Source organism: Ambystoma mexicanum, chromosome 6p (assembly GCF_040938575.1).
Source record: "Ambystoma mexicanum isolate Mex_15411 chromosome 6p, UKY_AmexF1_1, whole genome shotgun sequence".
NCBI classification, from domain to species: Eukaryota; Metazoa; Chordata; class Amphibia; order Caudata; family Ambystomatidae; genus Ambystoma; species Ambystoma mexicanum.
The window spans coordinates 109,240,968-109,255,864 of NC_090935.1; the positions used below are offsets into that span (position 1 = coordinate 109,240,968).

The window sequence follows — 14,897 nt, forward strand, 5'->3', positions numbered from 1 at the left end:
TCTGATGTTTGGAATAATTATTTAACAAATGTGATTGGTCATTCGAATTTGCGGCCAGTCCATATGCATTATGGATTCCCCGCCTTTCAATCGGGGGGACGTCACTACATTGTAATTGATGTTAATGCATGTAGTCAGCTTCACATAGCAGAGGGGTACTCCCAGTGAGCCATAATGATTTACGAACCCCCTGCCCATGCAAATATGCTTCTCTGTTCATAGGGCTTTCAAGCTTCAACCGGATAAGCCTCAAGGTGTATTCCTTCTCTGCAAAGCACCTCTTTCTTCAGCAGTAACTTTAGTGTCGCCCTGTCATGCAAGAGTCCATCGGCAAGTTCCTTTAAGGGCCAGAGCTATCTTATAGAGCAATGTGAAAAAACCCTGCCACACACCCTGGAAATGGTGGTGTATACCTGGGAATCCTCCCCGAACTGGTCTTGAGTAGTGGTACCTAACCCCTCTGGCAACCACATTTCTTAGCCTCAGGGCTCGGCAGGTAACTGTCACAACAGGGAACACTTAATAAAAAATGTGTATTCTTTCTTTAAAGAACTAATTCATCATGTCATCTTATCCCATTTGCGCAACGTTCATAATATTTAAATAGGTCACCTTATAGGTCCATATATTCAAGGTCAAACGGTGTGTGCGCACCAGTTTTCTGGCACGCCCTCCCATCCCCCGAACCTCAGAGTTTGCATCTACTGCTCATTGCAAGAAGCATCTCAAAACCTTAATTGATAGAAATATGTGTTAATTCTTATGGCTGTTCTTTCATGCATCATCTTCCCGGCTGATTCTTTTTGTTTTATGTTTGGTTTGTCCTGTGAGCGCTCTGGGACCCTTGGGCAAGTGTGCGCTTATTAAAATTAAATAGATAAATACTGAACCAGTCCACAAAAGTGGTCATAGCTGAGGTACGATAGCCATTCCTGCTTGGTTTGTTACTCACTCTGAGATGCAGCCATTTACTGAGGCAATAGCCCTGTACATTTGACTCTCCATCCGCCAAGCTTGCATCTGTGGGGCCACTAACAACATGGGCAAATACTTTAAAATCAGCAAGGAACTCACCAATCCTATTGCAGTCTTCACCTTTCCCCTGCCATCCCTTAACTGTCTGTACTTCACTGTCCTCCCACGTCTTAACCAAAACTCAGGACATCCTGTCCTCTCTCTCTCCTCTACTCACCCTCCTTCCTCTGACAACAGATGTTAGGCCTTCCTTAGCCCCCTCCTACTCTCCTCTTTCTCGCCCATACCACCGGATGAGGTCTCTAGACAAGTCCTCTCTATAAAACACTCTCCTCCAAAGTGGTACTCCCCTGCTCTTCCAGAACTATCAAGGACAACATTGCCTCTCTTGCGCCAACTTTGGTGGATTTCTATAATCACTCCTTTGCCACTGGCTCCTTCCCGCTACCCCTCAAGCACTCCCTTCTGCATCATCGTCTCAAAAAGCCCTCTGCCACCCCCTCCTGCCTGGCTAACTACTGTCCTATCTCCATGACCCCCTTCCTGGGCAAACACCTGGAGAAGCTGGTCATACTCCTGGAGAAGCTGGTCATCGCCCAACTGATCCAACATACTGAATCGGTTGGTTGTCTCCACAACCACTCGTCTGGCTCAGAGCAGCCAGAGGCACGGAAACAGCTCTACTGAACACCCGTGAAGACTTGCTCTCAAATCTCGATTACAACTCTCCATCTGTTCTTATCCTTCTGGATCTTTCTTCTGCCTTTGACACAGTCGAACATGCCACCATGACAAATAGGCTCTGCGACACCCTTGGCATCACAGGCCTGGCACTGGACTGGTTGACCTCATTCCTCACTAAGATTCCCAGGTTCAACTGGGCTCTTTTCTCTCCCCTATGACACTTTACACCTACAGCGTCCCTTAGGGCTCTATCCTCTCGCTGTAGCTCTTCAACATCTACCTTGCCCCTCTGGCCCACCTGGTCTCCCTCCTTCTCTCCTCACTTCCGGTGTTATGCAGACAACACACAGTTCTCCCTCAATCTTCCCTCTACTGGCATAGTGTGCTGCCAATGATCTCTGCCTTAATGCCAGTAAGAATGACTTCCTTCTCATTGGGATCCCAGCTCCCTCCTTCCCTCTGGCCACCCTCTATGGGTCCCTTCCACTCCCCCTCTTGCGAGGCAAAAAACCATGGTGTTATCGGACTCCCCCTCTCTCCTCCTCTCATCGCAGACCTTGCCAGGGCGGCCAATATCAGCTGCACCTCCTCAGAGGCATTCTCCCTTTCATCACCTTCCCCCAGAAATCCAATGTCTCCAGAGCTCTGGTCCCCTCTAGGCTGGATAACTGAAACAGCCTCTTCCTCAATCTTCCATTATCCTCTTTTTTTCCCCTTCAACTAATCCAGAATAGGACTGTAAGACATATTCCTGGCCTCAAGCCCAGGGACTGCATCTATCAGCCCTAAAATCTCTTCCCTGGCTCCTGGTTGCTGCTAAAATAAAGTTCAAGATCCTCTGCATCATCCAAAAGGTGGTTTGGGGCCTGGTACCCCACTAAATCCAACTCTTCCTCCCCAAATACCTCCCTGCTAGAGCCCTTCAGTCTTCTAGCTCCAACTCTCTGCATATCGGATGCTTCTCTAAGCAGTGAGGGGGGGGGGGGTAGATGTCTCTCCTCCGCAGGAGCCTCTCTCTGGAATGGTCTCCCAGCCCCTGTCAGGCTGGAGTCGGATCTCTGCAAATTTTGGAAGTGCCTCAAGACCCTCCTTTTCTCTTCTTCCTTCCCTCCCTCCCTCTCCACTGCTAACACCCCTATCTGCCGCAGTGGCTGGCTGGCTGCCTGGTCCTCCCCCCCCCCCGTTCTACAGGGCACCAGGCCCCTCTGCCAACCCCCTCATCGCATTTTGCACGCGGACCCTTACCATCTTCACCCCATTCATTCCCTGGCACTATCCTACCCCCTATGTCCCTCCACCCACCCCCCCCCAGAGTTCTACAGGGCACTAGGCACCACCGCCCACCCACCTCCTCGCACTTCGCATGTGGGCCCTCACCCCCTGCATCCCATTCAATCCCTGGCACTTGCCCTCCTGGTCTACCCTTGGCACTCACCTAGCCCCTGTAACCCACCCCTTCTACTCCACCCCTCCCTTTTCACTTGCACTCTCTCCTCTTCACCCTGCACTTATCTTCCCACCATAGCAAATCGTGCAGACCGGCACTCCCACCCACCCCCTCGCACTTCTTGTTAATGCACTGTCACAAGGCCTAGTATGATTGTTATTTCTCTCCCTTCTTCCCTCCCCTTCTTTGTCTTGTGGCGCCATGAAACAACATTTGCTGTATAAGGGCCTTACAAATTTCCAATAAATTAAATAAATAACATTTGGCCAGCTAGATAGAGTGAACATTTTTGATCAGATGAAAGCAACAACAACAAAAAAGTAAGGATTAAGTGGAGAAAATGCAATATTTCTTTAAATAAAAGGGAACAAACTACCACATGGATCATAGGAAGAAAGGCCAGCACCACGGAGGAAGCCATGCATTTTCAGTCCACTATCATGAGGCAACATAGCCATGCTTACCTTTATTTCCGTTGTATTGTACATTTGGTTCTGAATGATTTAATCCATAATTTCTCTAAAAGAGACATACCCAGGACAAACTGTTCTTGTCCATATAAACTGCTAACGTGCATAAAATGACTTGTCAATAGCTGTTAATCACTGAGCCCACTACGTAGGGACATGTAATACAGAGGCCGCACATATATAGGTACACATATATGCTGTCAATGTGCTCACACAACTTCAAAAATGTGTTCTGTAATTTTGTTTTTATTCACCATGGACTGTTGCAAGATAAATCCTTGTTAATCTGTTTTTAAACAATATGCCCTGTTCTAGTGTCTTTGGAGCTCTGTTTTTGCAATGTGCACACAAATTATAGGTCTATGTTTCTTTCTTAACTGTCTCTTTAGGTTTGCTAAAGAATTGAAATTGATTTTGGAATATAAATTATGCATCTGCCCCTTAAGATATGTTTAGTGATTGACACATATAAACTCCTTAATTGTGATATTTGAATCATTATTAGGAATGTTGTTGATTTAATGTGCAACGGGAACAACAAATTAGTTTCTGTGAATCCCCCAGCTACGGGTTACGTGGGAGTCCTTTGCCCTCCTGTGATAGTAATATACACAGCTGCAACATTTAATGTTATTCATTTTATGGATACTCTAACTATAACTGCTATGGATTTCTATTCAGCAACTAAAAATGCTTATGTTTCTGTTCTAAACATTGGGCTAATTGACTCACTAGTTTTCCCCAAATCACCTGGTTGAATGGGCTGACAAGGAACCCAACTCAATCTGTGCTTTCCATGACCATGGCCCCAGCGCACTCCCAAGTCATTTGGTTCAGTAAAGGAAGATTAATATACTTGTATTGACTATGATCCTCACAATATCTCAGATCAGTAATTTGCATTTACAGTCTAATGTGCTCTGAGTTCTTAGGAAATAAATTGCAGCAACAATGCATACACCAGAGGTTTCTATTTTATTTAGATGCACGATGGCACATACACCTTGTGCTATAGTCCCATATACAGTGATCTATCATTTAGACTGGGTTCTGAAAATCATGTGTAAATATAAAAAGGGGTAAGAGGCAGGCAGGCACTAACTGCTAGCACCAGGTAATGTTCTCCCTCTTTGGGTGCCTGTCCCAGGATGGCACACAAGTCCCTCTCAGTGTGAACATTCTCTCAAGCTCTGCATTGTTTATGCCAACAGAACCCCTGGATAAGGTTTTGGATTCAATATAAATCTGCTCTCTCACAGCAATGCGGTCTGTAATCAATTTAGTTGGTTAGCAGGTTTTAGTTGGTTCTCCCCCAAAATGTCTCTGGTGGGCCTTATGTAGACTGCACACTCCACCTTGTAAAGGTTTGGTCCCCATCTCAGCTCTCATTCAAGGAGCAATCGATTGGTGGTTTTTTCCAAGTGATATCACTCCAACAAATCCTTCTCCACCGCTCATAGGGCAATGGTTGGCCAAAGGGTTTATCAAAGGCTAAGGCTCAACCACACACCCCAGTCATGATCTCATTTGGGTTTAAACTGGAATTAAATCACCCTCATTTCTATAACTCTACTTTCTAATTACCTCACAGATGTATAAATATGAAGTGTGCCTCTTTCTTTGAAATCTAAGGTGATTAAAAACACCAGAGATTACAGCTTTATGAGCACAATCATGCCAGTATCTCAATTCAAATTACATATTTAAATCAGGCTGAACAGTCTGAGCAAGCAGATATCTTCTGTTTTCCTACCCGGTTTTCATATGTTATGTTTTTTAGATATTTTTACCATTCCAACAATGAAACAATTGACTTCACTAGTTTCTATGTCCTTAGGTTTCTGAATCCACTTAGGAACAGCATCTGGACTCTACATTTTGTTTGAATATCCATTGCCTCTGCACCTCATTTAATCCATGGGTCTGTGGTTTAGCAATTACCAATATTTTATCATTCAGGGACCTGCTTACGATGGGCTATTTTTGTATCAAACAAAATATGCCTTGACCTTTTAAGATCACTTAATAAAATAGACTGGTTCATTAAAGGAACTTGAGTGATGGTGAGATTTCTTCTGTCCGATGTAATGTGCAGTTTATTGCCAGGCTAACAAGTCTCATGAAAATGATATTTGGTAGCCGAATTGCTTTACATCTTTCTTAATGAAACAGAGATACAAAATAGTATGGTGCTGTGCTCTCAAACAGGCTGAATGATGGCACATAAGAGAATGTTTCCCAAGGTTAAAGAATTATTTTCCCTGCCAGACCACTTGTATATTCATTCTTCTAATGTAAATGTAAAGAGGAACATAAACATTCTTTATGTAAAACAGTCCTGCTTCATTGTATAACACAAGTTCAAACATATGACAACTTTTACTTGAAGTGACCAAATGTAACATTAACTGGCAGCCGATTTAATAAGTGATTTTGCCCAACTCTAAAATAACATGTGCAGTTTAAATTCTGTGTTTTTATTTAAAGTGTTAACCCTTCAGTTCCCATCTCCATTGATGTGAATTTTGAGCAGCAAATGTGACATGTAATTTTCTCACTGAAGCCCTATTTCTGTGTTTTGTCTTCCACAACACAAGCATACGTTTTTAACCAGCATTTTCAGAAAAGTTGCATTTCAAATATTCAGAATGTAGGCTATATAAAAGAGCAGCGTTTTCACCAATATCCTGTTAATGTCCTGGCATGTGTCAAAACTCTGCATTTCTCTTAGAATACCTTTTACAGAACTGTGGCTCCTTGTTCATGGGCCTTGAGCAGAAATTCCCTTATTATGAAAATAGGTTTGTATATTAATTCTGCCAGTGCCCCCAAAAGTCACATGGGTGCTGTTAAATGGCACTTAATGGAAAACAGAGGGCTTAAATACACAGAAAAATGATAAACGAGCAATTGAAAAGGCATTTGAAATTTGAAGTTTAAACGAGATAATTCTGCATTTCCCACCTGGAACCAGGACATTTCACCATGTCACACATTGATTACATGGTTTCTTAGACGTGAAACTAAACTAAACTGTAATCCCTGATATTGATGTCAATGGTAAATGCTGGCTTATGTCCTTAAGGCCATCAACCACCCTATTAGCACGCTAACCCCTTTTCCCTTCTGAAAAGTTTTTCACGACAGTGCTGCATTTTGTTTACTGGCAGCTAAAGTTAGATGCACACCCGAGCATGCTGCTGCAGTGAAGCAAGTTCATCTCTTGAAACTGCCAGCCCTGAGGCAATGTTTTCCGTGAGCATGTCTTCCACCACACAGCATCATTGCCATTTACAGCCTTTACATCAGCATTCGCAAGTCACTTTTTATAAAAACACTGCTATATCCATGTGTATATGCCAGCGGTTCCATTTCATTTCATCGCGGGATGTTTTTTTTGCAGGGTTTTTACTGTGATTTTTTTTCTTCTAAAAAAACGATTTTTTTTTTGTTTTTTTTGGGGAGGTTCGCCGCCTCTAACCCCCGCCCCCTTTTGCTAAAAAAAATTGAGATTTAAAAAAAAAATACAATCGCTGGAAAAAAAACGCGAAAAAACATCCCACGATGAAAGGACGTCGTACCATGCCAGCAAGAGGTGGTTTGAGCCACAGTGCTTCTTGCATGCATCATCCTACTCACTCACTCGTAGAATGAGCGTGCTGGTTCATTCATAGGCATGCGATGGTGCAAACCAGTGATGTGTAGAGCACCGCTTGTTACCAAACGAGAGCAAACATTTAGAATAGGTAAACTAGAATAAGTTGTTATTTTGTGATTACCACGCTATGTAGAATGTAACACAAGTAGGAGAGAGTTAGTTTTGCCACACTGTACAGAAGAAATGCCATTTTTCCCTTTGCAAGGCACTGCACAGCACATGGATAAGACAGCACAGCATTGTGGTTTAAATATTAGTAAGGATTTTTTGTTGGTTCATGGTGGTGTCCAGACGATTGAAAGTGCCACAGCTGAGAGAAAGGGAGGATAGCTGAAACTGCACGAATAGGCCTTTCTCATGGTTCTAGTTTAGATTATTTATTTTATTTATTACATTTATTACTCGCCCAGACCCAAAGGTATCACGGCGAAATTGCAGGCATATAATCAAATTTCTTATACAGTGTTACAATTACAGGCATATTATCACATTTCTTATACAATGTTACAATCCGTCAAGCAGTGAAATCGCAGTTCTTTTAAAACTCTAGATACAGGTCTAAAGCGACCACTGGACATACATGTGGGCCATGGGATCAGCATTTGGTATTTCAATTCTGTAAAACGAGGTAGGTCAGGACGTTCTGGTGCTAAAGTGGATTGGGAATAGCTGAGGTTAATATTTGTTGAATAACCATGTTTTCAGCGCTTTTTTGAATCCACTCATTTTTGATGCTGAGTGGTAATGCATTCCAATGAGTCGGGGCTAGTACTTTGAAACTACTTCCTTCTGCTCTACTGTATTTGTATTGCGGTACTTCCAAGAGAGCCAGTTTATTGGATCTAAGTGTCGTACAGGAGGTTTTTTTCTTGATGGTATTGTTGAGGTAGCTAGTCGCTTTGTTTGTGAAGCATTTATCAACGACACCAAGTCTTTTGGAAATGATTCTGGCTTCAATTGGCAGCCAGTGATTTTCTCTCCTTTGGATATGTGTTCGGATTTCTTTAAACCTAGAGCCGTTCTAAGGGCTTTGTTCTGTAGTAATTGTATCTTATTAATGTTAGTTTTGGATGTTCCTAAAAAAAGGATGTTGCAATAGTCCAGTTTCGTTAAAATCAGCGCTCTAGCCAAAGTAATACAGTTTGTGGGGGTAAGGAATTGGCGGCTGAGTGCAATAAGTTTAGCTGTGTATGCTGTAGAGGAGGAGAGGGCGGATATTTGTTTGTGCATAGAGAGGTTAGCATCTATATATACCCCAAGAGTTTTGACTTGCTTGAGTACTGGGATCTTTGTGCCGTCAATGTTGATATGTGAATAGTCGGGATGGAGGGTGCTTATTCTTTTTTGAGAGCCCACGATGAGAACCTCTGTTTTCTCTTCTTAAAGGCAAAGGCTATTTAGGGCCATCCAATTTTGAATTATGGCAACAATTAAGTTAGTTGTGTTGCTAGCAGACAGAAATAAACAAAGCTCGAATTGCCAGGTGCATGCAGTTACATTGCCAATGATGCTGGCAAGATGCACCCGCAGGGCCTCCAATGGTGAAAGCAGTGCAACGCACGTACACATTAACAGGTTAAATACACTGAAGTCAAACGGCCTCATGCACTGGCCTCACCATTCAAGCTATGCAGGTCATGACTCAATTATATCAAACACCTGCAAGCCGCTGTATGTATCAAAAGGGAGTACAGGACGAGCTGTCCAAGGTTCAGCAAACAGTTTGGGAGATTGGGGCCCGGCGTGGAAAGACGGGAGTGTGTTTGATAGATCTTTGTCCAAGGCAACGTTTTGATCTCTTTGTTCCCACCATAAAGTTATTGGACTGTTGTGGATAAGTGTAACACCCGAGACCACATCATTAACAGGCACCAGTATTGCAACAATGTCAGCATGTTGTGGAGCCAACCAATAAGAGCAAAGGCCGATGATGCCTGAGACATGACACCTTGTATAATGGAACGGAAGCAGGGCGGGTTTAAAGATAAGGACTATCCAATTGGGAGTAGCGATGCATAGAACAATATAGGTGATTGTATTTTAAATACCAATGGCAGCTTGTGAATATTGTTTTTTAAAAAAATATTTGACAATATAATGTATTTACTTTATAACCCCTGGGTTACCAGGACATAATTGTGAACGTCTGTGGACCTTCGACTAACCAAATGTATTACTAAAGCTCGTTTCTTCATGCAACTTGGTTTGTTCCTTTATTTTGGTGTAGATGATTGGGAGCACCCTTACAGGGTTAGGCTCTAAAAAGCTATGGTAACTACGTAATAAAGAGGAATGAACAGTGATGAGTTCATATTTTTCCCCGACATTGCTGGTGCACAAAGAGGTATAATTGCTCAAATAATTGATGTCCATACCCCCCTGTTCAGGGGCACTGTTTGATTTAGAGTCTGAAATTGCTTCTTTAAAAGCTGGCCAACAAATATTGTGAACTTCCTCTTTCCTGGGATACCTAAACCCATGCATTAAAAAAAAAGAAAAAAAAGAAAAAAAAAAAGACATTTTTTAATCTTGTTTTGTCTTTCCTGGTCAGAAGAGTTCATGTTCAGATAAATCATTACACTGATCAGACTAGCATGTTGCAATGAGACAGTAATCTAGCCACACTGCAGGAGAAAGTCTCTCCAAGATCAAAATCCTAGATTATTTTAAAAGAATATTAAAAGTAGAATCATATAAACAAAGTAGGTATATCATTTAATACATTCATTTAACTGTGTGTGTGAATCCACATATTTCCATGAACTGTTTTTCCAATGCTAAACATCTTTTACAAAAAAGCAGAAACTCATGCTTACCTGGAGGTCCTTCCAGTTTGGCTTTCTTGACTGTAAAAGAAAAAAAACCTCATGTTATAATTTGATGCCAGTAGAGCAAATACTATTGCTCAGTGATGTTATCAAGTATCGACATATTGTTGGTTCACTTCGTTTACACCAGTGGTAATTGACATACATGTGAGGCCGGTCAAATCCTCAGTCACAACTTAAGCATCACAAATCCAAGAGGATCCTTCTAATTTATCTATGCAAGAGAGATCAGTGAAAATGCAGTGACCATCACAAAATGCTTGCGAGAGCACTTCTGTCAAAGTGGAAGGGAGGAAACAGATTACACGGGGAACAGGGAGAGAATCCAGGTATGAGAAGTCAGATTACTCACACAGCAAGATCCCCTCCTATCTCACCAGTAAGAGAGCCATTGTACCCCCAAAGAGATGCTCTGTATTTCGGTGGGCCCTTACAGATGCTGGAGCCCTTACGAATTTTAGTAGTGGACCACCATGCTCACCAATAGAGAACAGGCCATACATGCAACATCTTCCATTGTGTTTACAAATGGGGTGTTGGAAGGTGAGGGAACACTTATTTGTTCTTATGACCCAGGTAAAAGACGTGATCCAATGATACCCAACAGCCTTAAATGTCGACCCTGAGGCAGGGCCATCCCCCTTTAATAACCCACACCTGCATCAGATTTCTCAATCTTTAAATGTCACACAGCCTTGAATGCTTCAATCCTCATCTGCATTCCAGCCCTTAAATTCCACCCAAACTTGAGTGACCCCTCAGCCTGCTTGCCTCTCCAGCCTCACTTGCCCTCTCCAAGCACTGTGTGGTACCAGACGTCCTGATGTTCACCTGCCCTACACACATCCCAACTCATACATAACCAACATTTCTGAATGCAGATTTTAAGGCCAAAGAATGAAAACTGAAGAAAAAAAGGGTATCATTTTTATTTGTTATTAAATGGTGCTTTTTCCAACCACATCTCTTGTTGGCACTGGAACTCCCATAATGCAATGGGTGTCAATCTTTTGTTGGTGTTTCTTCTGCACTGCAACTTAACCAGTTTGCATTGCTCATATTCATTTCACCTTGATCAGCTAAACTAGGCTGTTAGATTTCGTACTGGATTGACATACAGTCATGCAATTACACGTGAGAGAAATTAGGCAGGTGAAGATTTTGGTTTCAATTGGAAAGTCAGCACTACAGTCAGCACCCGCAGTTTGATTTTTAATTGATTAGACCAGTTGATAAAGGCACAACATTTAAATCATTAACATGCAGTGGTAAAGTGAGGAGATGTATTTATGATTAATTCGAAATCTGCCAGCCATCACTCTTTGGTGTTGATAGATTAATGAAGGCAGTGGATTTAATAAAAGTTACTGATTAACAACTTTGAAAAAGGTAGAATTAGTTTCCTTTATTGAAGCAGTGTGCAGCCAATTTATTTAACTTTATTCCACGAGTCGTGATTCATTGCCGGACAGACATTTGCAGGATTCAGGGAATGATCGATTGATGTGTAGTCAATCATTTCTAATGGCTGTTGAGAGCCTGCAGATCAGGTGTACTCTTTCAAACATGTGACAAAGAGATATAACCCTACTTGGATCTTAAGCTGAGCCACGGCAGATGGCCGTACACGTACTTTTCGTTCTTGTGTGATAATCAATAGTGTAACGTCTTCAATCTATGAAATAGAAGTACATTTCTAACATTTTATTCTTTTTACGAAGAACCGTAACTGGTCCAGCCTCGACAATTGAAACCCAAAATCTGGATCAAGAAACCAGCCAATAAAAAATAAAGAAAGGAATATTCTGTTTTATTAAAAACAAGAAATCAAGAAATTCAAGCTGGCCTCCTAACTTTCAATGCTGGGGAAGTCATCTATAATGTTCCACATAAAAATAGACTGTCTACAGAAAACAAAACCTACCTGCCATCAGCTCACTAATCTTCACATTCACAACACACAGAAACTTCAGTTTGTATAGAAAGAAATCTGAATAAATATTCGACAAAAGTGTAAAATCCCCTCCAATATAAACAAATTATCATTGCATGTCAAATTTAAAAATCATGCTTGGAATATATTTTACTACAATACATTTCACTTTATTTTCTGAAACCATTGAGGAAGAAAAACTCTACTTCAGGAGAGTTCGGTGGGCACAGTTTAATAAAAGCAGAGCAGAAAAGGACGTGGGACATAACACTACAGGTTTATACAAATATAATGATTCCAAGCTTACCCCAACCCTCCGGGTCTGAGCTTACATAGGTTTTAAGTACATTGAAGCTTTTTGTGTCACAAAGAATTTACAACTCAATTTAAAGAGGTTACTCTAGCTTCACAATCGTCTTCAAAGTGTCTCCACATACAAGCCATCAATTCAAATGTATCATCCGTGTACTCCCCTACTCAGCTCAACATCATCAGTACAGCAGTGTGTGAACAAGAATAATCGGATGAACGGACTTTATCGAGACTCTGAAGTGGAGTCAGCCTGTGCTGTAAATTAAGCAGTGTGCGCAGGGTTACAATAACAAGCTTTTGCACGACTACTAATGAGCGAGTAAGCAGATGCATGATGTGTGCCTGAACGGAAGTTCATCTTATAAGCAGGAATACATGTTCAAGAAGGATTCCTACTATCCCAGTGCATTATTATGCGGCCTAGTCTCAGAGTAATAGTGTAATTTCACCATTTTTCTATTCTCTTAAGTTTACAAAATGTTGCATTGTCAGGTTACCTTATTTCAACTTGCATTTTTCCACCACACCATTGTCTCGTGTTGACATAAGAGAAAATATCTGGTTTGCAAAGGATTTATTTACTTTAAAATGTTAGACCCCATCGGTTTCCAGCTTGGATATAGATATAAGAATGCTTGGTAGGGTTGACTTAGTTATACATATTCTACAGGCTTAGGTTCAGGCTAGAAGATTATATTTGGGAAAGCAAACTACCTTGATATATTCAGGAGTCACACATGCTTGTGATAACAACATTGAAATAGAAAAAGTAATCAGCAATTTAACAATAATTGGTATTAGATATTCACTTCAAGCAGAACCCTACTTCTGCACGTTATTTGGGAAAATGGTGGTGGTTATTTAAATTTACATTATCGTAAGAATGGAGGGAAGAAACTAGCCTCCTTCCTATTCCACTTTGAGGAATACAATATTCTAATCTGGATAACTATCCAGGATTTTTAATTTTTTGTAAACCATACCTTTCATAGGTCATGATATTTTTCAATCCCTGAATATCAGTCAGGTTTTACACCATGCTCACAAATCCAGATAAGATTTGCTCCGTAAACACTGAAGGAATTAATGAATAATTGGTTACTGTCAGAGACAAACATGCTCTTCACAATTATATTTCAGGTCAAGTCCAAATTTAGTGACATAACTTGTAAACCGGGAACCCAAAACGACTTTCAATTGCTACTGGGATTTCATTTGTTCTTGCAACATGTATCTAAATGCTCTAGGAATTTTGTACTCATTTCATTTGTCTTTAAAAGGCTCATGAAAGGTAGGGACATTAACAACCTCAAGCCAACTACACATATTGTTCTGTGTGTTATGCTTAGCTGTTAGGAGGAAGGGCCTTGTAGCACATTAGTTGAGAGCAGGATTTATTAACTTAATCATTCATGTAGTGCTGGCTCTACCCAAAGGGTTGCAGGCCCCACAAAGCTTAAAGGAAGGTTATGAAAAGGTTGCTGCAATTAGAATAGAACGATTAGGATACATAAAGGAAAGATGGACAGGTGGTTAGATTAAGTGTGGGGAAAGAGGAATTTGAGTTTTTTGTGGAGTGTTACAATAAAATGTGTTACTGATGTGGGAGGGAAGGAAGGTGTTTTAGGATATTGGTGGGCTTATCTGATGTTTCTGTGGGTGACTGGTTTCAGTCTGTTGTGAAGGCAGGATGTTTTTTGTGGTGGATGGTCTTGTATACAATGCAGAGTCCTTTGGAAGCAATTCTCTGTGGTATGGGGAGTCAGTGGAGCTGGGAGAAAGTTGGGGTGATGCGTGGGTGTTTGGATAGTTGTAGAAGGAGTCTTGCTGCCACAACCGGTTTGCTTTATAGGCGGGGAAGGCAATATGTTGTTTTGGTCTAGTGAGGAATGCATTTCCATGATACTTCTTGAAGAGAACTATTGACTGGAACACCGTTTTTTTTTTCTTTATTGTGCATTTAGTTTTAAATCAAACCATAAACAGATTTATTACAACATTTAGATAAGAAAAATTTGATTTACGGCTAAAATAAATTAAAAAGTGGAGTAGATACAATTAAGTTAATATAAAGTGCTCATCAATAAGTCCATATTTCAGAGTTAATCTAGCCTCAATTTGTCTCATTGCCTCCCTCCATGTGTGGTAGGCTGCAGTGGTTCTCAACAGTGACTCAGTGCCAACCAAGGAGCTCCAGAATTGCTCTGACTGAATGTGGACTTCAGAGTTCCACAGTACAGAAGTAGTCAAGGGGGAAGGACAGGTCATATCATGCATAGTAGGTGTAGCTTTAGGTTAAATGTTTTGGTGACGGCATCTATATGGTTTGTGAAGGATAGGTTGTTGGGCTGGGTTGTTGACATTTTTCACATAGTCGGCCTGGGATTGCAGAAAATGAAAGGACATTCCGCAATATTCAAGCTTCCAGGCACGTTGGTAAGAGGCGTTTACATCCTCAGCAGCTGGCCCCTTGGACCCGCTTTTGATTTGACTGCACATCTGAATGACTAAGTTTACTTTACATAAAGTCATGTCAAAATGAACCTGCTGCTGCAACATAAGAAGGTATTAAAAGGACACACTACTTTTT

The 14,897-nt window shown here is 41.4% G+C and overlaps 1 protein-coding gene across 3 annotated transcripts in view; it reads right to left on the reverse strand.

Annotated features, from left to right (window-relative positions):
* LOC138511252 (protein unc-13 homolog B-like) overlaps positions 1-14,897 on the reverse strand; it is a 2,171,549-nt gene that overhangs the window by 1,713,609 nt on the left and 443,043 nt on the right. For all 3 annotated transcript variants that reach the window (XM_069626798.1, XM_069626797.1, XM_069626799.1), the window contains exon 2: positions 10,051-10,080. In XM_069626798.1, coding sequence (XP_069482899.1) covers positions 10,051-10,080 — 30 coding nt within the window. The remainder of the gene's footprint in view (positions 1-10,050; positions 10,081-14,897) is intronic.